Genomic DNA, 25488 nt, shown 5'->3' with positions numbered 1-25488 from the left:
GTTGTGAAGTGAACATTGTGAAGCATTTTCCAAAACATTTCCAATAAATCAAAAGGTATGTAATATTATCGAAAATATGTTCAAACCACAGCATCATTTTATTTCTCACGCTATGTCTTATGCAGGTCTTATCCAATCAGGAATGATTACTATAAAGCTACAGTAATTACACACGTGCCATAAAACTTCCCAACTTTATCAGAGAGAAAATGACATTCAGTCCCCAAAAAACAAGGAGTAGATATGCACTGTCAAATCCAAAATGTTTAAATCTCATTCTCTTACAGCTCATAAGTGCCAGCTAACCTCAAGTAGTTACATCATAAATTAATTTGGCTTTTATGCAAAACTCTTTGGGCATATGGCATGATGATCAACCCACAGGGCACAAATGACTGTACAGACAGAACCGATTCCTTCTCGGAAACTTTTAGTGTACATCTATGCAGTAGAGGTTTTCATGGGGGAAGAATGTACAGTCTGAAAGGGCTTCAGTCTTTAGCATCAGTCCAGTTGTTTTCACAGTTATCTGTTCTTTCTTGATTCCTTCTTTTTCCTGCTTGTTTGGGCAGCGTTACTGGAGGAGAGCGCAGTGGCGTGACCCGTGGTCTGTAGATGATCGAAAAGTTTGTTCCTGGTGGGGAATTCGTACTGACAGGTAACACAGCGTAGATTGACTTCCTTCTACAAGGTGTAAAACAAGAAAATTTACATTAAACTTACATTAGATATTAAGATAGATATATAGAATGATAGATATAAAGATAGATTGATGGATGGATCGATAGATAGACAGCAGAATAAACTAAACTGACTAAACTGTTCGGGTAGGTAGGACGATAGATATATCGAAAGATAGATAAATACAACAAAAGATAGATAGATACAACGAAAGATAGATACAACGAAAGATAGATACAACGAAAGATAGATACAACGAAAGATAGATACAACGAAATATAGATACAACGAAATATAGATACAACGAAATATAGATACAACGAAATATAGATAAAACGAAATATAGATAAAACGAAAGATAGATACAACGAAAGACAGATACAACGAAAGACAGATACAACGAAAGACAGATACAACGAAAGACAGATACAACGAAAGACAGATACAACGAAAGACAGATACAACGAAAGATAGATACAACGAAAGATACAACGAAAGATACAACGAAAGATATAACGATAGATAGATAGATAGATAGATAGATAGATAGATAGCAATAGATAGATAGCAATAGATAGATAGATAGCAAAAGATAGATATATAAAACGAAACATAGATATATAAAGATAGATATAACGAAATATAGATACAAAGATAAATATAACGAAATATAGATACAATGATAAATATAATGAAATATAGATATAAAGATAGATATTACAAAATATAGACATAAAGACAGATATAACAAAAGATAGATAGGCTATAACAAAATATAGACATTAAGATAGATATAATGAAATATAGATATAAAGATAGATATAATGAAATAAAGATAGAAATAACGGAATATAGATATAAAGATAGATATAACAAAATATAGATAAATATAGAAATAACGGAATATAGATATAAGGATAAATATAACGAAATACAGATATAAAGATAGATAAAACGAAACGTAGACGTAAAGATAGATAAAACGAAACGTAGACGTAAAGATAGATAAAACGAAACGTAGACGTAAAGATAGATAAAACGAAACGTAGACGTAAAGATAGATAAAACGAAACGTAGACGTAAAGATAGATAAAACGAAACGTAGACGTAAAGATAGATAAAACGAAACGTAGACGTAAAGATAGATAAAACGAAACGTAGACATAAAGATAGATAAAAAGAAACGTAGACATAAAGATAGATAAAAAGAAACGTAGATGTAAAGATAGATAAAACGAAACGTAGACGTAAAGATAGAGAAAACGAAACGTAGACGTAAAGATAGATAAAACGAAACGTAGACGTAAAGATAGATAAAACGAAAAGTAGACGTAAAGATAGATAAAACGAAACGTAGACGTAAAGATAGATAAAACGAAACGTAGCCGTAAAGATAGATAAAACGAAACGTAGACGTAAAGATGGATAAAAAGAAACGTAGACGTGAAGATGGATAAAACGAAACGTAGACGTAAAGATAGATAAAAACGAAACGTAGACGTAAAGATAGATAAAAACGAAACGTAGACGTAAAGATAGATAAAAACAAAATGTAGACGTAAAGATAGATATAGCGATAGATAGATATAACAAAAGATAGATACAAAGATAGATAGATATAACAATAAAAAGATATAATTAAATCTAGATATAAAAATAGATATAACAAAACATAGATATAAAGATAGATATAACAAAATAAATATAGATATAACTAAATATAGATATAAAGATAGATATAACGAAATAAAGATAGATATAATGAAACATAGATATAAAGATAGATATAACAAAATAAATATAGATATAACGAAACATAGATATAAAGATAGATATTACGAAATAAAGATAGATATAATGAAATATAGATATAAAGATAGATATAACGAAATACAGATATAAAGATAGAAAGAAAATTAATCTACACTGTTATATTATGGTAGATAGAAAGGTAGATAAATGTATCTATAGACAGACAGAACAAACTAGACCGTCATATTATGACAGATTTAATGAAAGATAGATAGATTTATATTATGTCAGTTATTATGTCTATTCAACTTTTCCCTAGAAATCATGCTGCTTTTGTTCCTGTTATTAGATTTATTTGGCCTGAAGGAATTGTTTGTCTCTGAAACAGTTTAACTGCAGTACAGCTAGAGAACATCAACACCCTCTGAGTGCGTGTCAAACAATAAAAAAGTCAACAAGGCAGAGGTATAAGCACACATTATAGTTGTTATCTAAAAATCACTTGATGAGTCAACATGAAGTTGTAGATGACAGTAAGATAATAAAACAGTAAGATAATAAAACTGCAGCTGCAACTCCACACGGGAACGGTCGCTAACACAAGTACAAACCTCTTGCGTAACTTCAACACCTCCGTGAGGTTTGTTGTTCTTTTTTGAGTCTTTCCCGCCTTTTTTGGCTTTCGTCTTGGCAGAGCTGTAAAATGAATCCAATGTATGGGTTTAACTGTAATTCACATACATATTAATATTCATAAATTCAATCATAATGTGAGCGACACCTTTTTTGAGGTTTGGGTTCTAGTTCATCTTGTTTGAGATTCTCATCTGGGTCCTCAGAGGGGACAGGGACGTCCTTGTTGTTGCCCGATTCCGACTCGGGTGGTGGACACTCTTCTGTGGACTGTGGGATTGGACTTTCATCCTCTGGCTCTTCCGGAAGATTCTTAAAAACAAATTGGGATGACGAAAGCTTGATTAGATAAAAACTACATTCACGTTTTGTTTTCATGGGGTTGCATATAAAGTGAATCACTTACATTTACTGTTCTCTGCTGCCGTTTCTTCTTCTTTTGCCTTTTAGACAATCTGCAATAAAATAAACCAATCATTGAACATGATGCCTTACTTAAACAGATACAAGTATACAAACTCATACAAGTATTCCTTAACCTACTGATATCTTACAATATAGTTTGCAATTTTAGGCAATAAGAAAAATGGGAATACATTTTTATTACTTATAAAATAATACTTTATTATTTTGGCTGCCGTAATTCTTATATCAATTGATATATCCAGCATGTATTGTGAAAGTCATAATTTTTGTTACACCTTATCCTAATAATGCTCCAATCCAATCTTTATAGTTACAAACTAGCTACCTGGATGAGTGACATACACAACTAATAAGATAAAATCTTACATTAAGACATACAGCCAAAAATTTACAAAATAAACAAAACCCTGATTCTGTTATTTACTTTTGTCTCGGCGTGTCATTGATTTCATCTTCATCATCATCGTCCTCATCATCATCTCTCTCAGCAGAGTTCTGATTCAGCGATTTATCTTCTTCCTCCAGCTGTTGCCGTAGCAACGCCACCATCTCTCGATGCTTCTTTGACTTTTCATGGTTCTTCATACTGATAGGAGAGTGAAACATATTTTATTTTGGGATGTTTAATTAATAACCAAGACTTTCAGTCCATGTCTGTTAGCATTGTGACACACATCACATAATGACCGTCGCTTTACTCATGAGCTCACAGATTCATATTGTATGTGTGTAGAGGATCACTCACGCTTTATCTGATTTAAAAGATTTGTCACAGGCAGGGCAATACAGGTCATCGTAGTAGTCGTCCATCTCCACGGCAGCATCTGACAAAAGCCAAGCATTGGTTAGATTCCAATCCTGTTCACTACTCATTTCGTTATGATTTAATGAAGCATATGTAACCCCTACTCGAACCCGCTTCGAGTGGGACTTTAAGCTGAGATTGGATCTGTCCTATTTATAAAAGCAGATGTTTCCCATATTTGTCTTTCAGAAATTCAATCTCATAATGAAAAATTGCAGGCCTCTGAATCTCTCAGAACTCACCTCCTGCCTCTGTATCGGGTCTATCCTGTCCATCTTCAACTGCCTCCTCCTCCTCCTCCTCTTCACTCTCCGATGCATCTCCGAACTCTTCACCGTACTGAGCCTCCATCTGCTGCAGTTCCTTCTCAAGCTCAGACATGGCGTGCCAGCTCTGCTCCCGATACTCTTCTGCTAACCTGAACACACACAGGTTTATTATTATGAGCAATGAAAGAGGACCTATTTGCTTTTTCAGAATTTCAGCTTTGGTTAGGGGGGACAATGCCTGGTTGAACTCCTGTAGCAGTTGGTTTTCTCAGTTTTGGCTCGAATTGATAAGACGGCGTCGTTATTGTTTACACCTGAAATGAGCATTACGTTATGGGGCAGGATATAGAGTGCCGCAGGGATGATGCATATTTGAAGGACAACATGGAAGTTTTCTCGCAAAAAAAACCCATTCATTTTCCCCACAGACTTATGGGTTATCGCAAAAATAAGCTGTGTGTTTAAAAAAGTTTAGGTGTCATAAACTTCAGGTGGATAAAACGAAACATAGACGTAAAGATATAACAAAATAAATATATAAAGATAGATATAACGAAATATAGATGTAAAGATAGATATAACAAATTATAGATGTAAAGATAGATATAATGAAATATAGATATAACGAAACATAGATATAAAGATAGATATAACAAAATATAGATATAAAGATAGATATAACGAAATATAGATATAAAGATAGATATAACGAAATATAGATATAAAGATAGATATAACGAAACATAGATATAAAGACAGATATAACGATACATAGATATAAAGATAGATATAACAAAATATAGATATAACGAAATATGGATATAAAGATGGATATAACGAAACATAGATATAAAGATAGATATAACGAAACATAGATATAAAGATAGATAACGAAATATAGATGTAACGAAACATAGATGTAAAGATAGATAAAATGAAATATAGATATAAAAATAGATATAACGAAATATAGATATAACGAAACATAGATATAAAGATAGATATTAAGAAACATAGACGTAAAGATGGAAAAATTAAACAGACGTAAAGATAGATAGACAGACAGACAGACAGATATATATATATATATATATATATATATATATATATATATATATAACAATAAATTGATATAACAAAACATAGATATAAAGATGGATTTAACGAAATACAGATATAACGAAACATAGACGTAGAGATTGATAAAACGAAACATACATGTAAAAATAGATAAAACGAAACATAGACGTAAAGATAGATAGATAAATAGATATAAAGATAGATATAAGGAAATATAGATATAAAGATAGATAACAAAATATAGATATAACGAAATACAGATATAAAAATAGATATAACGAAACATAGATATAAAGATAGATATAACAAAATATAGATATAAAGATAGATATAACGAAATACAGATATAAAGATAGAAAGAAAATTAATCTACACTGTTATTTTATGGTAGATAGAGAGTTATATTTTGATAGAAAGGTAGAAAGATAGATAGATAGATAGATAGATAGATAGATAGATAGATAGATAGATAGATAGATAGATAGATAGATAGATAGATAGATAGATAGATAGATAGATAGATAAAATAGATAGATAGATAGATAGAGATAGATAGAGATAGATAGATAGATAAACAGACAAACAGACAGACAGAACTAAATAGACCGTCATATTATGACAGACAAAAGATAGAAGGATTCATACTATGTCAGTTATTATGTCTATTCAACTTTTCCCTAGAAATCATGCTGCTTTTGTTCCTGTTATTAGATTTATTTGGCCTGAAGAAATTGTTTGTCTCTGAAACAGTTTAACTGCAGTACAGCTAGAGAACATCAACATCAACACCCTCTGAATGTGTCAATCAATAAAAATGTCAACAAGGCAGAGGTATAAGCACACATTATAGTTGTTATCTAAAAATCACTTGATGAGTCAACAAAAGATAGATAGATGGATCGATAAACATTCACTTTCCCCCAGGCATATGGATTATCACAAAAATAAGCTTTGTGTTTAAAAAAAGTTTAGGTTTCAAAAACTTTTGTTAACTCTTTCCCCGCCATTGACAAGTTATCTCGTCAATTAAGAGGAAAAAAGTTTTTCGGTAATCTGTAATTCCACTACTATTCCCTTACCCAACTTATAAAAACAGGGATGCACCAAATATAGACCCCTTAATCGCCCACGTCACTGTGACGTCACCGCTCTAGCTGGAAGCAAAAAATAAGTAGGAAAAGTTAGAGGTTTGGACTTTAAAATGTTGCCTTGTTGTGTTTTTGGCTGCCAGAATAGAAGGAACAGCACTTTTGGTTAAAAATATTAAGTTTTACTGGATCCCGGCAATCATTCCTTTGCAGAAATCAAGACGACAATTGTGGTTGAAAGCACGGCGTACAGACTGGACGAAGACGATCATAAATAATGCTCGTGTTTGCAGTGCACACTTCATATCAGGTAAAATAATCTATGCATATATACTGGTGTGTTGTTTTATGTAGTACAAATCAGCAAGTTTCTGTTTTATAGGTGAAAAGTCGCCAATCTTCAGCGCTACTGTTTAGCTTAAATGTTAAATAAACATACAGCGATAGATGTGTGTGCCATCCTTTGAATGGTCTCTTAAAATAATCCACATTGCTAATCATAGGGGCTTTTTACACCTGGTCACTTCATGCATTTTCTCTGATCAGACAGCTATTTGATCGTAAAAAGACCAGTTGTAAATGCCCTTTGAAACGTTTTCGAGACGGATTTAAATCCGATCGCTCAAACCACTTCAAGAGGTGGTCTGGGACGCATTTCAGATGAAACTAGACAAGTGTAAATACATCTGGTTGATGAAACCACAATCTTTCAGCACATAACTCCTCCCAAACGTAAGCACGTCACCCAGAAGTTAGCCATCAAAGAGGCAAACAAACAAAGACGTTGCTTTATGGAGCGGGTATAAAAGCTAACTAGAATCAATAAAAGAGTCTAATGACAAACTCAAATGATATTAAACAAAGAAATAAAACTTTAAGAGAGAGTTTTGTGAATGCTTTTCCCGTCATGGACCAGCATTAAATCACCACGCTGTCACTCTCCTGCTGCGCTGTACTGCGAGCTTCAGGACGGATTCATATCCGTTTTGCCAAGACGCATTTATGTGGCCAAATGTAAATGGAATAGCTTTAACAAATCAGCTATCCGATCAGAGAAAACACATGAAGTGACCAAGTGTAAAAAGACCCATAGTTAGCCCAACGATAGGTTACATTAGACAATAAGCCCTGACAAAATTCCCCAAACCACCCGAAAGTAATTAATATGTTGTCTAGGGCTGTGCTGATTAATCATGCAAATGCGCATTTTCTCAATGAATGAATTTGAATGAATTAGGGTGAAATGCCACCACATCCAAAAGCCAGAGGGCGCTCTCGTGTAGAAACGCCATTTGTGCCACAGAAGAAGTAGCATACCAAACACTATTCCAGGAAATGTCTAAAGGAATATTTATATTGCTGTTCTTCAGATTGTTTCAGGTATTTTCATGATAATAAAAATATTTTGAATGATTGTGTTTGGCGAGAGTTGCTTTTTTAAATGCACGTTATAAACGACTCAAACTCATAGTGATTTTAGATTGATAAGGACTTCCTACTGATCACAGAGCCATAGAACACGCACAAGCTGTGCATGAAACACAGAATCGGAGCTTTGCGATTCAGTATCGATTTCAAGCAGGTCTTTTAATATTTTTTAAATATCCAAAACCTGGTTAAAATCGCGAGAGTTAATTTACAACAACAGCTGTCACGGTCCCGCAGAATCAGTGACTGTACATATTCGGACAGTTCCGAAACAACTTCTGCATTCATGTTTAAAAAATTCTAGTGCTAACTTAAGTGCTAGCTTAAGCTTGTCAACATTGCCTCTTTCTGCCTCCAGCTAAGCCCCACCCATACAAATGTCACAATGTTTACCAACTTTGAAAAGGTCTATTCAGCCACCGAAAATGGCCCAAAAGAGCATTTTCGGTTTTTGGCCGAAAGACTCATATCACCGAAACAATACGGACGAAATGTCGTATATATATTTATATATATATTTTTTTCTTTTTTTTTCAAGGGTTTTTCTCCTCCTAGGAGTTTTCCCACAGGGGTTTTCTCCTAGGGTTTTTTTCATCCCCGGAAGAGTCAGCCAACATTGGCTTAACTTAGCACTTTACTGTATACACTACATTATTACTACGCTCGCTTGTACGGTTTATTCTTAGCTGCTGTATTCTACTTCTTACATTATCTATTGATTATTCTGTGTTTCCCCCTACATCTATTCATGTAAAGGTGCTTTGAAACAATTAACAATTGTGAAAAGGGCTATATAAATAAAATTTAATTGAAATTTAATTGAACGTATGTCAGTATCCATGTGTCTCAATTCGTTAATTTTTAAACAGTACATTGTGAAAAACAGTGTCATTGTTCTCTTACATATCTGTGCATACAATTTGAGGAATATAATTCAATTTTAAATATAAAAAATATTTTACAATTTTAAATAAATGTTATTAAAAAAATCGCTTTTGTTACCTTTGTTCCGCGTTACTTTCGCCCCGGTTCTTCCCTACACATGAGTTGGGTCAAGTTAAACATTTTAGTTTGAGTTTTATTTTATACTGTGCATTGTTGCAATGTGCTTAATTTATATTTGCATAATTTGTAATTGATTTATTACTTGAAAATTTAATATTAATTTATGTAATTGTACACAGTCATAATTTCTTTCGGTGCTCTTGGTTTCCTCTTTTTCTGTTTCGGCCAAGAATTTTCATGTCGGTGCATCCCTAAATAAACTGAAGCAAAAACTAATTTTACAAATATTAAACTTTGTGTATGTTTTGATATTCGTTCTGAATCTGATATCTAACAAAATTCCTTTACAAAAATGCAATTATTTTAGTTTTTGCTCAAAATTTGTTTTTTTTTAAGAAACCTACCCTTTTAAGAGGTTATAAAAAGAGAACAAGTAAAGATAGGATGAAATGTTTTTTTTCCTTGTTTTGTTTGTTTGTTTAAAAGCAAAGTGTCTGTTCTTTTATTTGATATATTTGTATATTTATAGAATATTTTTTTTCTGAAAGGCATTTTGTAAAAAATGCTGGCAGGCAAGTTTAAAAAAAAAGGCTGGCAGGAAATGAGTTAAAGGCGATTTTCTCAATATTTCGATTTTTGGGCACCCCCAGATTCCAGATTTTTTAAATAATTGTATCTTGGCCAAATATTGGTTTCTCCTAACAAACCATACATCAATGGAAAGCTTATGTATTTAGATGATGTATAAATCTAAATAAATAAAAAATGACCCTTATGACTAGTTTTGTGGTCCAGGGTCACATATCTTCTGACTTACTTGGCCTGACTGAGCTTCTGTTTTCTCCTCAGTTCTTCGACTTTTTTGGCCTTCTCAGCGTTTTGCTCTTCCACGAGCTTCTTATGGGCCTGAACTCGCTTGTCGCGCTTACGGACGAAGGCCACGAGTTGGCGTACGAGTTCGCTGTGTTCTTTTCTGGCCTTCTCCCTGGTTTTCTTATTTTCTTTCTCCATGGCTCTCTTCTCCCAACGGTTAGATGCCTGCCGCGTGTCGTACTCTTCTTTCCATGCAAAGTTTTTGCGTGTGCAGAAGCTCTGCCAAAAGCCGTAGAACAAATGGACCACCTAAAAGGATGAAAAAGCGAATAGAAAGAAAATAAATTAAATAAATACATTCAAAACTATTTCCAAAGAACCCATGAGTGGAGTTAAAAAAGTTTTCGTCCTGTGCTTTTTGTTCATCTCTATCTTCCAGTAGGCATTCAACATGACGTTGTGACCATTTTCATGGTGGAATGGAGTTTTAGGTGCACTCATCCTAGGTTCATCTACCTATTAGTCTTCAGTGAAGAGAAACACTCCACTTCCATTAGGTTAAGTGAAGCATTGAGCCTCACCAGAAAGCAAAATGGTTATGATCACTGAAGAGCCTTTCGGCTCAACTGAAATGGGATGAACCTCAAGTTAGACATTTGAAGATGTTTAACCTATCTGAAAAAGCTTTAAAAACAAAAAAAGCCTTTGAACAAGTATTTATTTACAGCTGGGATGCTCTTGTGTTCCATTGGAAAATGTTGATATACCATGTAAACAGAGTACTCCAACTTTTTAAAGCTCATATACTCCATTTTGTACCACACAACCGATCTTTAACAAACAAAAAACACACTTTCTTTTAGCCCTGAGATTTGCTGAATCTTCTCCGTGCCCTGTGGGTGAATCAACAATCTACTTAAATTAACTTGATCAATATGATGACAAGATCCAAGAACCTTTCATCCTCAAGCCACTGTTTTCTCTAAATTTTTACCTAAAAGTCCATTTACAAACATTACTTTAATCCTGGCAGTGTATAATCTAGATGTGGTGATCACGGATGGTCCTGCGTCCCTGACCCTGAATATCAGCACTGCTTTTTGTGGCATCACACATTTATTAAGTGGATTAACACAGCCTCACTCTCACATGCCGATTGTCTTCTCGCAATCCTTCAAAAAAATATTAGACATTTATCTACAACGCAAAAAATGCATAGTGCGTAAAGGAGATTCTGATCAAATCAAAGTAGCTTCTGATTCAAGCCTCTGCTTTGTATAATTAAACACCATATTTTTGACCAACAATTACACCTGACATCAACTGCACCATAACTTTGGCTTCTTAAGCCCAAATTGCGCTTAAAAAACCCTGTTTTTAACTGGAAGGCGGGACTTACATAGCCAGAACGGCTATATTAAGCATTGTGTTGTTTCCTATTCATAGTAATATTGTTATATCCAATACCTGGATGATTCTCACGAAATCCGTGTCCAGCATCAGAATTTTTAAAAAGCCCTTCAAGCCAATTTTTTTTTGCACATATAAGATTAATGTCTGAACTTACTATAGCCATTATTTTTAGAGGAATTAAAACATATTTTCTATAAAATTATTTACATTTTTTAGCTTATCATTATAAAAATTATCATTACCGCAACATGATATTACATTAAATATATGCAAAAAAATAAGAAGCTTACATGGTAGCCATCTTGTTATGTCCCTTCCAACCAATTTTTTGTGTGAAAATGTTAGTCCCTTGAGGGCTTAAACAATGATTGAAAATTGTTGCAGAGGATCAGAACATTTTTCTTTGACAGATTTATGTTCCTTATTATTGTCTCTACATTTACCAATGATCACCAAATATACCACATGTTTCTTTACTGTATATGTTTATAGTATAACATGCACTGAAGCTTTTATTTTTTAGATTTTTAATTATAAATATTTCCATGCCAAAGAACCCAAATCCAGTCATGGACCCGTTGCGGTAATGAAAATTTCCCCTTAAATGTGGAAAAAACAGCCAAATTGGTTTGTATGATGTCATTTGAAATCATGTGGAAAATAGTACATGAAGAGATGTTTGTAACTGTATGCTTCTTATTTTGATACTCTTACTTTGCATTTACTTTTTTTTATCAAAATATTTCACCTCATAAGTCTAATTTTGTTAGAATCACCTACCTATTTTTATGCTGTCTTCGCTAGATCATTCTCTCTGTTAATTTACTTATGCAAACAATAATGATCCCATTCCTCCCATTGGCTAAGAAGGGCTTAAAGAAGTAACAATGTCCCAAACACTTTCATAATAAACAATAAGACCATAAATTGTATTAAATAATTATGAGGGTGTTATTGCTGATATTATTGTTAGGTTAAAACACCTGGTAAAAAAATAGAATAGTGTGATTGCAATAATGACGCGTAAAAACATACAGTGTCGTAGTCGCTCTCTGAATCTCCAAATAAGGGAAACTCTTCTTCATCATCTTCATCATCTTTACTGTGTTCCCGCTCCTCTTTTGCTATAGATTCAAACAGGTTTCTGTATACAGCGTAAAAGCCCTACAGAAGAGAAGTGTGGTGAGTTGTACATTTGAAACACAAAATGTCCATTTGTATAACAATAAACAATGGCTATAAAATAAGCAATCATTTAAACAACACAGCCCTCTAGTGGTACCCTACGGCATCAACTTGTTAGTTGTGCAAATCTCCTATCATGCAATGTTTTACTCTCCAGGTTTTATTTGCAAAATTAAAATTTGAGTTGTACATAATAAAAACATAACACCATGTGTCAGCCACAGACTTACCTACATAAATACAACAATGTGCAGACATATGCAGGGTCACACAACACACAAACAGAGCAACACTTAATAAAATAATTTTAGATGAGATGAAAAATTCACTTTATTGTATGTAAATGGACCTTAAGCTGCTGAACAACTAAAGAAAAGTGATGTTTAAAAATGTACCTGCTCATCATCTCCATAACCCGAGTAACAGGTGACTGTGAAGTACTGCAAAAGATCAATACTGTCGTCCTGATACTCTCCTCCGACACCACCTTTCAGCAGAGCATCTCTGTGGTTATCATACCTTAAAAAGAAAGTAACCACATTAATGTATTTAAAAAAATCAAGTACATATAAATATATATAAAAATGTGTCATGGATTGCAAAGAATGATTTGTAATTTAAAATAATCATATATGATTTCCTTTAAGTCAAGTCATATTTTAAGAAATATTCCTTAGATATTAAAAAAAATACAAAAAATATTGCGCATAATGACATAAACAAGTGTGTCATTAACTTTGTATAAATGACGTGATAAAGAATTAATGGAGTGTGCTGTGGCAGATGGTGCACACGCATATTTTACCGGTTTAATGCAGCCCACAAAAACATAATGTAGTATACTTTTACTCTAAGAAACTACAGTGTTTTTAAACCACACCATGGTAAGTAGTATTTAAGTATACTACAGTATTTAGTACAGTATGTCAATCCACTATATTTACAGAAAACTACAGCACACATAAACAAAATTTAGTTAATACCCATGCTACAAATTACCACAGTTACTCTACAATTTTACTCTAGTGTTTTTTTTATATGGGAGGTGTAAGAAACATACTGAAACAAGTTTTTATGTTACAAGACTTACCAGGCTCTTTCCTGAGGATCACTTAGGACATCATATGCAGCCTGAATCAGTTTAAACTGCTCTGCAGCATCTTCTGCGTTGTCAAGGTTCTTGTCTAGAATCAGAAGATTATAATACATTTTGTTGCCAAAATATTGTAAGCCTTGCATTTGTAAACATCACATGATAGATCACACTGACATCTTTTTAATATAAATAAATGGGCATGAATCTATTCATCGACGTCGTTAAAGATAACGTTAATTTTTAATACCTGGATGCCATTTCAAGGCTAATTTCCGATAGGCCTTTTTGAGATCGTCGTCTGTCGCGTCTCTTTTCACGCCCAACACCTCATAGTGACACTTCATCCTGACCCAGACTTTAGGCAGATCCTACACGAACTGTAAAGGAGTTGATATCCACTACAACACAAACTGATCGGCGTCGCTTAACCGCGAATAGTCATCGATTAAGGTGGTCCACGTGGATCACAAAACGACAAATACAATAACTCTAACCTAATATCTTATCTACATAAAATAAGACGTGTCTTAAAGTAGTCGATACATAGGCTTATTGATCAATTTCTCGAAAAGCAGACATGTTTTCCATATTTTCAGCTATTACACGAAGCCGGTGGATCGGCGGCGCACAGATATGACGCCACACACGAGCTGTAACGCTATTGGCTGAGAGTGATGATGACTTTGAAGACACATGTAGTTTACCTAAATTATTTGAGGAAAAAAATACTTAATATTTTGTTGTTGTTGTTGTTATTATTATTATTTTAATCTATTCTTTACATTTGGTTTATGAATAAAGTCTCTAAATAAAGCATTTAAACGTTTATTTGAGAAATTATCTTGTCGTCTGGTGCAGGACTAGCTGTGCTTGCACCAGATAACAAGTTATCACCATGACAAATTATTTACCGTAACATGTCTCTAGCTTACAGAAATAAACGTGCACATTTTAATTTATCTACCAATATGTTTGTGAGCAGGCATGTACATTGAATCTCTATTGAAGACATTGTACATTTATATATTTATAGCATTATTGTTTAGTCAAAAATAAAACTTTACTTGATATTGTTCCGGTCATTTATATAGAATGGGTGGGATTCATCAGTGAATAACCTTTCAAACAATGAAAATGCTATTTATTCCGAGCAGGAGTGGCTTACGTTTTTTTTCCCTAAGCTTCCTGAGAGTTTGCATACAATTGACAAATGCCAGCTATTTTGATCGTAGGAGGTCAGCCTGCTGCCATAACAAAATCTCCTGTTTGAATAAAGGTCGTTTTTGTACTGCATTTTCAGTGCGAAATAGAAATCTAACATCATGCAATCAATGAGAGAAATTAATCTGGAAACATACAGTTTGTCACTACTAACGGCAAAAGAAGACATCCTGAATCCACGCTCTTCTACAAACTGGTATTTAATTTTTTGCTTAGTATTTTTATTGTAATTTTTTATCTATTGGAAAGTCTTTTATGTAGTTTTGTATTTTTGTTCTATCTATCTGAGGATAAATTTAGTTTAAGGCAGATAAAGTTTAATTTCAAGACCGAATTTACGCTTGAAAATCCAAGTTAATAGTATAAAATGAATACATAGCAGTGCATGGTTTACGAGTGACAATGTTATTTACAATAATTATTAAAGAATTGCATACAGCAGGCATATTTTTACAACATGAAAATATTTAGCAGAGGATGGTTTCGATCCATCGACCTCTGGGTTATGGGCCCAGCACGCTTCCGCTGCGCCACTCTGCTGATCGACCACCACGGGTGCAATTTTTAATACAAGAGACGTCACACATGACAATTTTCCATTTTCTTTCATGTTGTTTTGTTTATCCATTTCTTTTGTTTCATGGATCATTTATTATTCACGAATGCTTAAACCTTGAACAATAATGAACATAAAGAACGCACAATGCTGAAATACCTTGGAAACAATTCTGTTGAGTAAGTTACAGATCTATTTAACTCCGTTTTAATTTGTACTTGGGCAAAAGATAAACAAACAACAGTAAGTTAGTGCAAATACTTAAAATTTACAAAGATAATGAAGTTATGTGTAGTAAAAATAAAGTGATAAAAATAAACATGTAAATTTAATTATTTTTATTGCATTTAGATATTTATAAAAAATATGTGTACAAATTAGTGCTGGACATATATCATACAAAATAAAAGTATTTTTTGCATAATATATGAGTTTGTGCTGCGTGTAATTATTATGTAAATACACACTCATTCATGTATGTATTTAAAAAACATTTGCATGTGTATATATATTTAGTTATATTTTTATATATTCTATATTATATATAAATAAAAAATTATATATATGTGTGTGTGTGTGTGTGTGTGTGTGTGTGTGTGTGTGTGTGTGTGTGTGTGTTTGTGTTTAAATATACATAATATTTACACACAGCACAATTATGCAAAAAATGACTTCTATTTTGTATGAGATTAATCAATGCCCAGCACTACTACAAATGTATGAATTTAAATAACAGAATACATAAGTAATAGCTACGTGAAGGGGACATCAATATTTTGAAATATTATTAACCCATATTAATCTCTCCCTCTCTCTGTAGAAAATCTTCTTAAATTATGTAAGCACAAAAAGACATTTAACTGTATAATGTATTCATAATTAAATTTGGGAAGCACTTTGTTTTAATCAACACGAATGGGAACAGTACTACATTTTAAAGCTCTACTTTACTCTGGAATCTGATGAAATGATATTTCTGTCTTATCTTGATGACCAAACAACAGCCCCTTCCCCTGTCCATTTCCTCTGTAAATACCCCCACTTATCTAAATTATGATGTTTATCTGGAAGGGCACTCAGAATCACACAATGATTTCAAATGGAAATGTTTGTGTGATCTGACAGCAGTCTGGCATCTGTTGAACACAGTACCTGAGGGTGTCAGTAATTGTTTTACTATGCTGGTGGGTAAAATGTAGACATGCACACCGACTGAGCAGTTCCTGTTATTTTGCCGGCTGTTGTCACAGGAAATGTCACACTGGATGCGCTTTAGAAAATAAAGAATGTTGATGTCTACAATCTTAAGTCTGTAATTACATGTTTGACCCATTTGACCTTATTTGGTCACTTTTGTTCCTGATAAGAGAAATCTTTTTACTGATATTTCTACTGCATAGTTTTGACGTCTGGGAATGCTACCGAACACCCTGAGGCTTGCTAAATTATTGAAACCTTTTCCTAAATGTCCTAAATTAATCATGGGTAGCTTGTCCTATAATTAATTTATCTGAATTTGTTTATTTATAAGCTATTCAATTTTTTTAAAATGATGATGGATATCTCCATAACCTTTGTGTTTCTGTAACTTTTTTTATACGGCAGATGAACTTGAATGAGTGATTCTAATTAAAATAATTCAATGAGAAAAATAAATATCAATATCACAAATATAACAAAGAATGTTTATGTTGAGTAATTTCACTTTAATGGCAATGAAAAGGTTATAAGTCATTGAAATGTCTTATTTTCACAAACATCATTTTAATAATTGAATTGGTCTTTAAAAAACGTGACTCTATTGCTGCAAAACCCTCTAAGTACATGCAAAAATCCTCTTCTTAATATAGTCTCCAGTCATTTTTACTTTCCTTTCTGCATAAACGCAAAAAAAATCTTGATGGAGTTTAATGGATTCTGCCAACAAACCAGTATTTTTGAACGTTCCTCAAAATGTATTGAAGAACGTATAATACGTGCATTTGGAGAGCATTTGTTCAATATCATTATTTCATTTTGGTGGACAATAAAACTTTTTCGAATGCTTTTTGCTATGAGTGAAATTGTATGAATGACATTTATTGATGTGTACACAAAAATATGCATTCTGTATACAAAAAATAAAATAAGAAATTTTATTATTTATTTATTTTATTACAATAAGTGACAAGACTACAAGTGACCATTACAAAAAAAGTGACCATTTGTAAGAGTAACGTTATTTTAAAAGGTTTCTAAATAAAAAGCTCAACTACCACTGTTTTACATGAGGTTGCACATATAAGATTAAGGTTTGAACTTACTATAACCATTAATTTTAGAGGATTTAAACAAATATTTCCTATAGAATTATTTAAATTTTTAGATAATCATTATCAAAAATTATCATTACCGCAACATGATATTACATTAAATATATGCATTTACAAACTCATGTTTCGGTAATGAGAACTAAAAAGCTGTCTAGGTACTATTACAAACAAAATTTCAATTTTTATCTGGAGAGAAAAAATAAGAACTGCTTACCTGGTAGCCATCTTGAGTGTCACAGTCAATTATGTCCCTTCCAACAATTTTTCTGTGAAAATGTTAGTTCCTTGAGTGCTTAACAATGATTGAAAATTGTTGCGGAGCATGAGAAAATTTTTCTGGCACACATTTATATTCCTTATTATTGTCTCTACATTTACCAATGATCACCAAATACCACATGTTTCTTTATTGTAAATGTTTATAATATAACATGCACTGAAGCTTTTTATTTTTTAGATTTTTTTAATTATAAATATTTCCATGTCAAAGAACCCAAATCCAGTCATTGACACATTGCGGTAATGAAATTTTTCCCCTTAAATGTGGAAAAAACAACAAAATTGGTTTGTATGATGTCATTTGAAATCATGTGCAAAATAGTACATGAAGAGATATTTGTAACTGTATGCTGCTTATTTTGATACTCTTACTTTGCATTTACTTAAATCAAAATATTTCATGACACCTCATAAGTCTAATTTCCAAGAATCACCCATGAAGGCAATTACAGACGATTTTTTTAAAAGTGTTGCATGTAGCTTTATGCTTATCGCATTAAGTTTATATAAAGAAATAATATAGACATGAATAATTAAAACTGAATAATAACACTTGGTTGTCATCTCTGCCTGCAGGGCTTTGTTTGCTTACGATGGAATAATGAACAGGCTGAAACTGGCTGATTCTGGAGGTAAATCAACAAACATACCTTACAAAAGCCTTGTGAGATTAATGTTTTATATATGTTAGCTTGTTATTGTGCTCTTTTATTTATAGTAGGTGGACTGAATGAGTTGATGACTAAACTGCACCCCAGACGGTCACTATATGGGATGTGCAGGGTTGGCACGAATCAATCCCACATTGTGATGATATTATGGGTTAGTTAATTCCCAGTGCAGTTCACTGGTTAATGCAATTCATTTAGATTTTACCTGTTCAACCAGTTTGTGTGTATGGTCTTTCAGGTAGGAAATGAGGTGGATGAATATCGTAAAGCTGAGTGTGCCAGTCATCTGCCAGCGATAAGGGCCTTCTTCAGGGTAAATCTCTCTTTGAATTATTATGTAACCTTTCAAAAAGTAAAATTTTCCACCTAAAGAGTTCATATTAATACCTCAGAGGTACATATTGGCACCAGAGAGCTTATTAGTAGAATGTCAAAGATACATACAGTTTAAGTATCTAATATTGGTACCAAATGTATACATATCTGTACCTAATGTATACACATTAGGACATTTTTAAGGGGTAGGCTACTGCCCCAGTGACAGTTGGCGTACAAATTTAGACAATTTTTCTGTACAATGTTTAGTGTAGTCTAGAGAGAAAATCAGAATAAAATATTACACATAATTCAATTGTTACTGTGTGATCGTGATGATGATTTCATACAAGCTAAACAATTTTAAGGATAAGTGAGCAAAATACATTCAGGTCATTCTTGTTTTGTACACATGTAACATTTTTTAAAAACATTTTCTTATTGAATTTGTGTCTTTTGTATCTGATCCAACAGGAAGTTCAGATATTTCTTCCTGCACACACTTTGGATGAAATAACAGAGGAGAGGATCTGTACTCTTGCCTGTAAGGCTGCGACAGTGATGCAGGGGCCGAGACAGAGACACGTCCTCCGACGAGAAGACAGACAGGAGGCTGTGGTACGGGACATTGACAATTCAGCTAACTGCCGGTAGAAGGCAGCCTTTACTAGTAGTGTTGTGGAAGGATGCTATTCCTTTTATCATGGTTAAACAATTTAAAATCACCGGTATTTTACATGTAAAGCCCTGTTTTCAGATTGTTTATGATGAAATAGAACGGTTTTCACTGAAATTTGGACATATGATGCTGGCCCGAGAATTTTCGGGTGTTTGTTGTATCAGCCCCCACCTCTACAATGGCTACATAGGTACACTGGTACAATCCTTCCTAAAATGCATTAAACTTTCGTTTACAAAGACGTGAAACTCACCGAGTGGTCAGGGGTGTTCACTGACACGCTCACACAAAAATCGCTGCAAAAGATGCCCTCCAACAAGGTGTTTTAGCATTCGTTGTAAACTTGTGGACCTATTTTTCCAAACGCCTCACACCCGTATATTCTTCCGGTGAGAGCTTGAATAATAAACACTCCAGCCCAGGTGGTGGCGATAATCCACCTTTGCCAATTGCAAGAATACAAACAAAGTTCCCAGCGGCGGAGTAATACCGTACCTCACAGCACATCTAATACAAGTCAATGGAGTTGGACAAAAACTACGATAAAACCTGTTGGAGTGCATCTTTTGCAGCGATTTTTGTGTGAGCATGTCAGTGAACACCCCTGACCACTCGGTGAGTTTAATGCATTTTAGGAAGGATTGTTCCCGTGCACCTATACACCCATTGTAGAGGTGGGAGGTGAAACAACAAACACCTGAAAATTCTCGGGCCAGCATCATATGTCCAAATTTCAGTCAAAACCGTTCTATTTCATCATAAACAATCTGAAAACAGGGCTTTAAGTGTAAAATACTGAACTTGTCCTTTAAGTGGTAAATTAAGTATGTATCATACAGTAACTAAAAAAAACAACAACTTGCAGGGCACAAATTACAGGCGAACAATCGCATCAGCAGAGATCCTGAGAATCCAGAGGGATTCTTTCTGGGCACAAGCAGAGGTAAAAATTTACTTTTATTATTCTTTACAAAATGTATATTGACTAATGTATAAATTAAATCATCAAATGTAAAGATGAGTCCTGAATGGCTATTCTTTTACTGTATGTTTCAGAGAGAGGAGGATGAAAGGAAGAAGGAGGAACAGCGGAGGGCAGCAGAGGACAGGAGAAAGAGAGAGAAAGAGCGGTTGCTTCATGAGAGGAGACAAGCAGAAGAGCGAGAGAGGAAGATGATGGAAAGAGAACAGAGGATAAAGGAGCAGAGGTCAATCAAACATTTCTCATACATTCATATGTTAATGATAATTTTATACATTTTGTTTACATTTTTGAGTATAGCATTAAAGGTATAAAATGACACAAAGTATAAAAATATATTTGTGCAATAGTCACCTCAGCCATATTCATGAGGTACATTCTGGGATACTTTTAAAACAAAAGAGGCTCTCAAGTTACAATCTAATAAATTCAAATTTTTCAACACAGTCTAAACTTTTGACTATTTTATAGAAGAATACAGGCCCAGATGGAAGCAGAGCAACACAGACAGGACAGATTAAAATGGGTAAGATGAATTTGGTGTTTAAAAGTACATAAATGTGTTCTAAAAGGGGTTTTCTTCACAGCGATTAACTCTGTCCTGGAGGGCTGGTTTCATGGAGAGTCTAGCTCCAACTTGCCTCAGCCCACCCAGTCTCACGTTGCCAGTTCTGGGAATCGATTCTTCAGTGGAATCGACTCCTCTTTAAGATTTTTTAAACACAAACCACGGCCTTTAGCCGATTTAATTTGTCAACACAATCATATCACCTGTAAAGACATAAAGTTCAGACTAAATGGATCCAGTCCTGACACAGAGTATGGTTTAGGGTAGGATGGTTATTTTAGCATTGTGTAGGCAATTAGCGCAATGACTGACCCAATTAAATATTTAGAATCAGTTGCCGGGCAGGGTTTGATCTTACTCGTTGTAGTTTGGGACAAGAAGTATAAATCAATCGACATCAACAATCAATCTGACTCACTTGAAGAAGAATGGCTCCAACAAGGTCAACATCAGTAAAGATAAAAGAATCGAAAATAACAGTGAGGAATCGATTCCAGAAACAGGAATCTGAATCGATTCCAAAAAATCCAAAATCGAACAGCACTAAGGTCTGGTATTCATAAAAGCTTTTTTAGGCCAGTGCCTGCCCATGAGGCCATTTGACCGACATGTCAAACAAAATAATGCTCTTCCCAAATCCCATTGGCAAACAGGTAAAAATATCTCTTTTTTAATCTCCACTAACTGCCTCAAGTCTATACTGTGAACTTCACATATTTTTGGGAATGCAATGTTTAGCTTATCAAGATAACTGCTCATTATTATCTACGTAAACACGACTGCTTCTCTTCTTCGATCAAACGTTAGAGCTTTGTTTCCCGGGGGACCGAAAATAATCGCGACACTCACGTCTCAAATCAGAAGATGACTTCAACATTCCGGAAGGATTTTTAGTTAAAGGAATAGTCTACTCATTTTCAATATTAAAATATGTTATTACCTTAACTAAGAATTGTGTAATTGCTGGAACACGCTGCGACGCTTCGATAGCATTTAGCTTAGCCCCATTCATTCAATGGTACCATTTAGAGATAAAGTTAGAAGTGACCAAACACATCAACGTTTTTCCTATTTAAGACGAGTAGTTATACGAGCAAGTTTGGTGGTACAAAATAAAACGTAGCGCTTTTCTAAGCGGATTTAAAAGAGGAACTATATTTTATGGCGTAATAGCACTTTTGTGAGTACTTCGACTCGCCTGAAAAGTCCGCTCCCCTTCCCCCTCTCATAATGGGAGAGGGAGGGTGTTACTGCGCCGAGTCGGAGTACTCCCAGGGGTGCTATTGCGCCATGGAATGTGGTTACTCTTTTATATACGCTTTGAAAAGAACTAAGTTTTATTTTGTACCACCAAACTTTCTCGTATAACAACAAGTCTTAAATAGGAAAAAAGTTGATGTGTTTGGTCACTTCTGGCTTTATCTCTAAATGGTACAATTGAATGAATGGGGCTAAGCTAAATGCTATCAAAGCGTCGCAGCGCGCTCCAGCGCTTACGTGCACGCACACAGATGATAGAGGGATGTATCAACAATTCTTAGTTAAGGTAATATCATATTTTAATATTGAAAATGAGTAGACTATTCCTTTAAGTGTGCAATACGCATCAGATGTTTAGCCAACGTTTTGTGGGCGTGATGTCTGAAACTACAGCCCACCTGACTGGAAGTTTCTAGTATGCTTGGTAAGACCTTAATTAGCTACTTCAGGTGTGTTTAATTAGGGTTAGAGCTAAAGCCTGCAAGACACCAGCCCTCCAGGATCGAGTTTGGGTACCCCTGCCATAGTAGAACCATTTTTGTTTCCCTAAATCACATTTCAGTCAAATGTTCTTTAAAGAACTAGTCCATTTTCTTAAAAAAAATCTAGATAATTTACTCACCACCATGTCATCCAAAATGTTGTTGTCTTTCTTTGTTCAGTTGAGAAGAATTTTTTTTTTTTTGGGGGGGGGGACATTCCAGGATTTTTCTCATTTTAATGGACATTAATAGACCCCAACACTTAACAGTTTTAATGCAGTTTAAAATTGCAGTTTCAAAGGACTCTAAATGATCTCAAACAAGGCATATGGGTCTTATCTAGCAAACGATTGTCATTTTTGGCAAGAAAAATAAAAAATATGAACTTCTAAACCACAACTTCTCGTCTTCCTCCGGCTGTGTGACGACGAGCCAGCGCAGCCTCACGTAAAACGTCATCACGTCAAGAGGTCACGGATGACGTATCTAAACTACGCCCCAGTGTTTACAAGTGGAGAAAGAGGACCGTTCCGATGTAGTTGTATGTCAAATGATACTAATTAATGTCTTTGTGTCAGTTTTTTGTTTAAAATGGTCCACAAATGTGCGTTTCATATATGTAACACGTGACCTTTCAACATCATTACGCAATTACGTGAGGTGAGGTCAGCTGACTCGTCACACAGCCGGAGGAAGAAGAGAAGCTGTGGGTCAAAAGTGCATATTTTTTTTTATTTTTCTTGCCAAAAAATGACAATCGTTTCTCCAGACAAGACCCCCACGCCTCGCCTGGATTCGTTTAGAGTCCTTTGAAACTGCAATAAAACTGTTAAGAGTTGGGGTCCATTAAAATGAGAAAAATCCTAGAATTTTTTCCTCAAAAACCATAATTTCTTCTCAACTGAACAAAAAAAAGACATCAACATTTTGGATGACATGGTGGCGAGTAAATTATCTGGAATTTTTTTAAGAAAACGGACTAATCCTTTAAAGAACCATTTCTTTCTGTTCTTTATCCACTACAAAAAACCTTTTGGGTTCTGTGGATGTTAAAGGTTCTTTATGGAACCATACAGCCTGACAATGAACCTTTAAGGAGCCTTCATTTTATAAATTAACAGTGAATGTATGCATGTGTACACACGTAATACAGTATATACTCTGAACACAACAGGACGACCAGGTAAGAGAGCGAGAAGAAGAGGAAAGGACAGCAAGATATTCAAACTCTGAATCAAAAGAAAAAGCTACTGTGAGTTTTGTCAAACACTAAACCCTTTCATTGTTAGTAAAAATGTCCCTAATTGTTTTGTGTCAGCCTGTTTCCTTCAGTATTGTAAGGGGTGATGACATTTCGCGTCTTTTGCGTGCTCAAGTTCATTATTTCAAATGTAGGCGCGCGGTATGTGCGCTCAAAATGGAAGCAACGCAGTAGCAATGGGCACGCGGTGCGTCCACATCATATCGAGTTAAAAACATCTCAACTTTTCAGAATGCCGCAAGCGCACCGCAGATCATGTGACAAGAACCAATCAACGTCCGTGTTTTCTGCGCGGTTTTAGACGTCGAATGTGAACCGCCCCTTATGATTACTACAGTGTCCCTGTAGCTCAATTGGTAGAGCATTGAGTTAGCAGCTTATAGAGTCATAGCTTCAATGATGAAAAATATACATATATACATTTAAAAGTATCTTTGACAAATGCATTAAAGTTATGCAATACGGTTTGTGACCTGCAGGAGGCAGCAGCTCTAGTATCCCAGCGTACTTCTAACCCCAGAGATTTCTTTAGACAACTGTCCTCTTCAAATTCTTACGGCGCCCTTCTGGTCACCCCCTGGAAAAAAGAAAACAATCCGTGATCACGGTTTTGTAATTCGTCCCCTCAGTTTATAAACCGTACTCACGGATTATTAAACTGTTCCCTCAGTTTTACAAACCGTGCGCTCGGATTAATAAACCGTACGCACGAGTTAACAATCCGTGCTCTTAGATTTGTAAACCGTACCCTCAGTTTTTGCAATCCGTACCCACGAATTTATAAACCGTGCGCACGCTTTTGCAATCTGTTCTCACAGTTTTGCTAACTGGATTTGTAGCCCCTCCCTCATTTTAGAAATCGCTATTCATTCTTATTCATTCCTTCCAAGTTTGCCACCAATGTTTGATATTTTCGGAAACCAACAAAGTTTAAACCGTGTTATGCTGCCCCACACGTTCCTAACTGGAAACGTGCTTTAATATTTACGAAATATTTTAATCGGATGCTACAGTAAACAGATATCTTTGTGTAAAATTAACATGTTATTTAGATTTATTCATCAAATAAAATAAATATTTAACTAACAAATGATTTCTACATATCCTTAATATTTTAATCAATATATTTGAGAATGCCACACTTAGGCTTGCTATATATTTTCGTTTTTAATTGCTCATTTCAAATTCATATTTTATGTATTTAACATCAGCTTATTAGGTAAGATTA

The 25488-nt window shown here is 34.3% G+C and overlaps 2 protein-coding genes across 4 annotated transcripts in view; one reads left to right on the top strand and one right to left on the bottom strand.

Annotated features, from left to right (window-relative positions):
* Positions 1-75: 75 nt before the first annotated feature.
* dnajc21 (DnaJ heat shock protein family (Hsp40) member C21) lies at positions 76-14335 on the bottom strand. Its single transcript, XM_055179376.2, has 12 exons — positions 13922-14335; positions 13669-13762; positions 12974-13097; positions 12429-12557; positions 9985-10289; positions 4540-4715; positions 4238-4316; positions 3917-4078; positions 3473-3521; positions 3215-3378; positions 3045-3129; positions 76-684 (listed from the first exon to the last, which is right to left on the bottom strand). The coding sequence occupies exons 1-12, from the start codon at positions 14016-14018 to the stop codon at positions 526-528; spliced, it is 1623 nt and encodes a 540-aa protein (XP_055035351.2). The 5' UTR covers positions 14019-14335; the 3' UTR covers positions 76-525.
* Positions 14336-14558: 223 nt separating this feature from the next.
* Positions 14559-25488, top strand: part of LOC129423160 (uncharacterized) — a 36455-nt gene continuing 25525 nt past the window's right edge. Inside the window, exons 1-10 of one of the 3 annotated variants that reach the window (XM_073871447.1) lie at positions 14559-15091; positions 18619-18674; positions 18761-18864; positions 18952-19026; positions 19503-19646; positions 20573-20650; positions 20764-20915; positions 21161-21215; positions 24174-24251; positions 24740-24814. In XM_073871447.1, the coding sequence (XP_073727548.1) occupies positions 14997-15091; positions 18619-18674; positions 18761-18864; positions 18952-19026; positions 19503-19646; positions 20573-20650; positions 20764-20915; positions 21161-21215; positions 24174-24251; positions 24740-24814 (912 nt within the window). In that variant the 5' untranslated portion in view covers positions 14559-14996. Of the gene's footprint in view, positions 15092-15393; positions 15631-18618; positions 18675-18760; positions 18865-18951; positions 19027-19502; positions 19647-20572; positions 20651-20763; positions 20916-21160; positions 21216-24173; positions 24252-24739; positions 24815-25488 lie in introns of those variants that run through there. The other 2 variants (XM_073871446.1, XM_073871448.1) reach the window with 2 other exon arrangements.

This window comes from Misgurnus anguillicaudatus, chromosome 9 (assembly GCF_027580225.2).
Source record: "Misgurnus anguillicaudatus chromosome 9, ASM2758022v2, whole genome shotgun sequence".
Lineage (NCBI taxonomy): Eukaryota > Metazoa > Chordata > Actinopteri > Cypriniformes > Cobitidae > Misgurnus > Misgurnus anguillicaudatus.
This window is presented reverse-complemented; position numbering and strand designations above follow the sequence as displayed.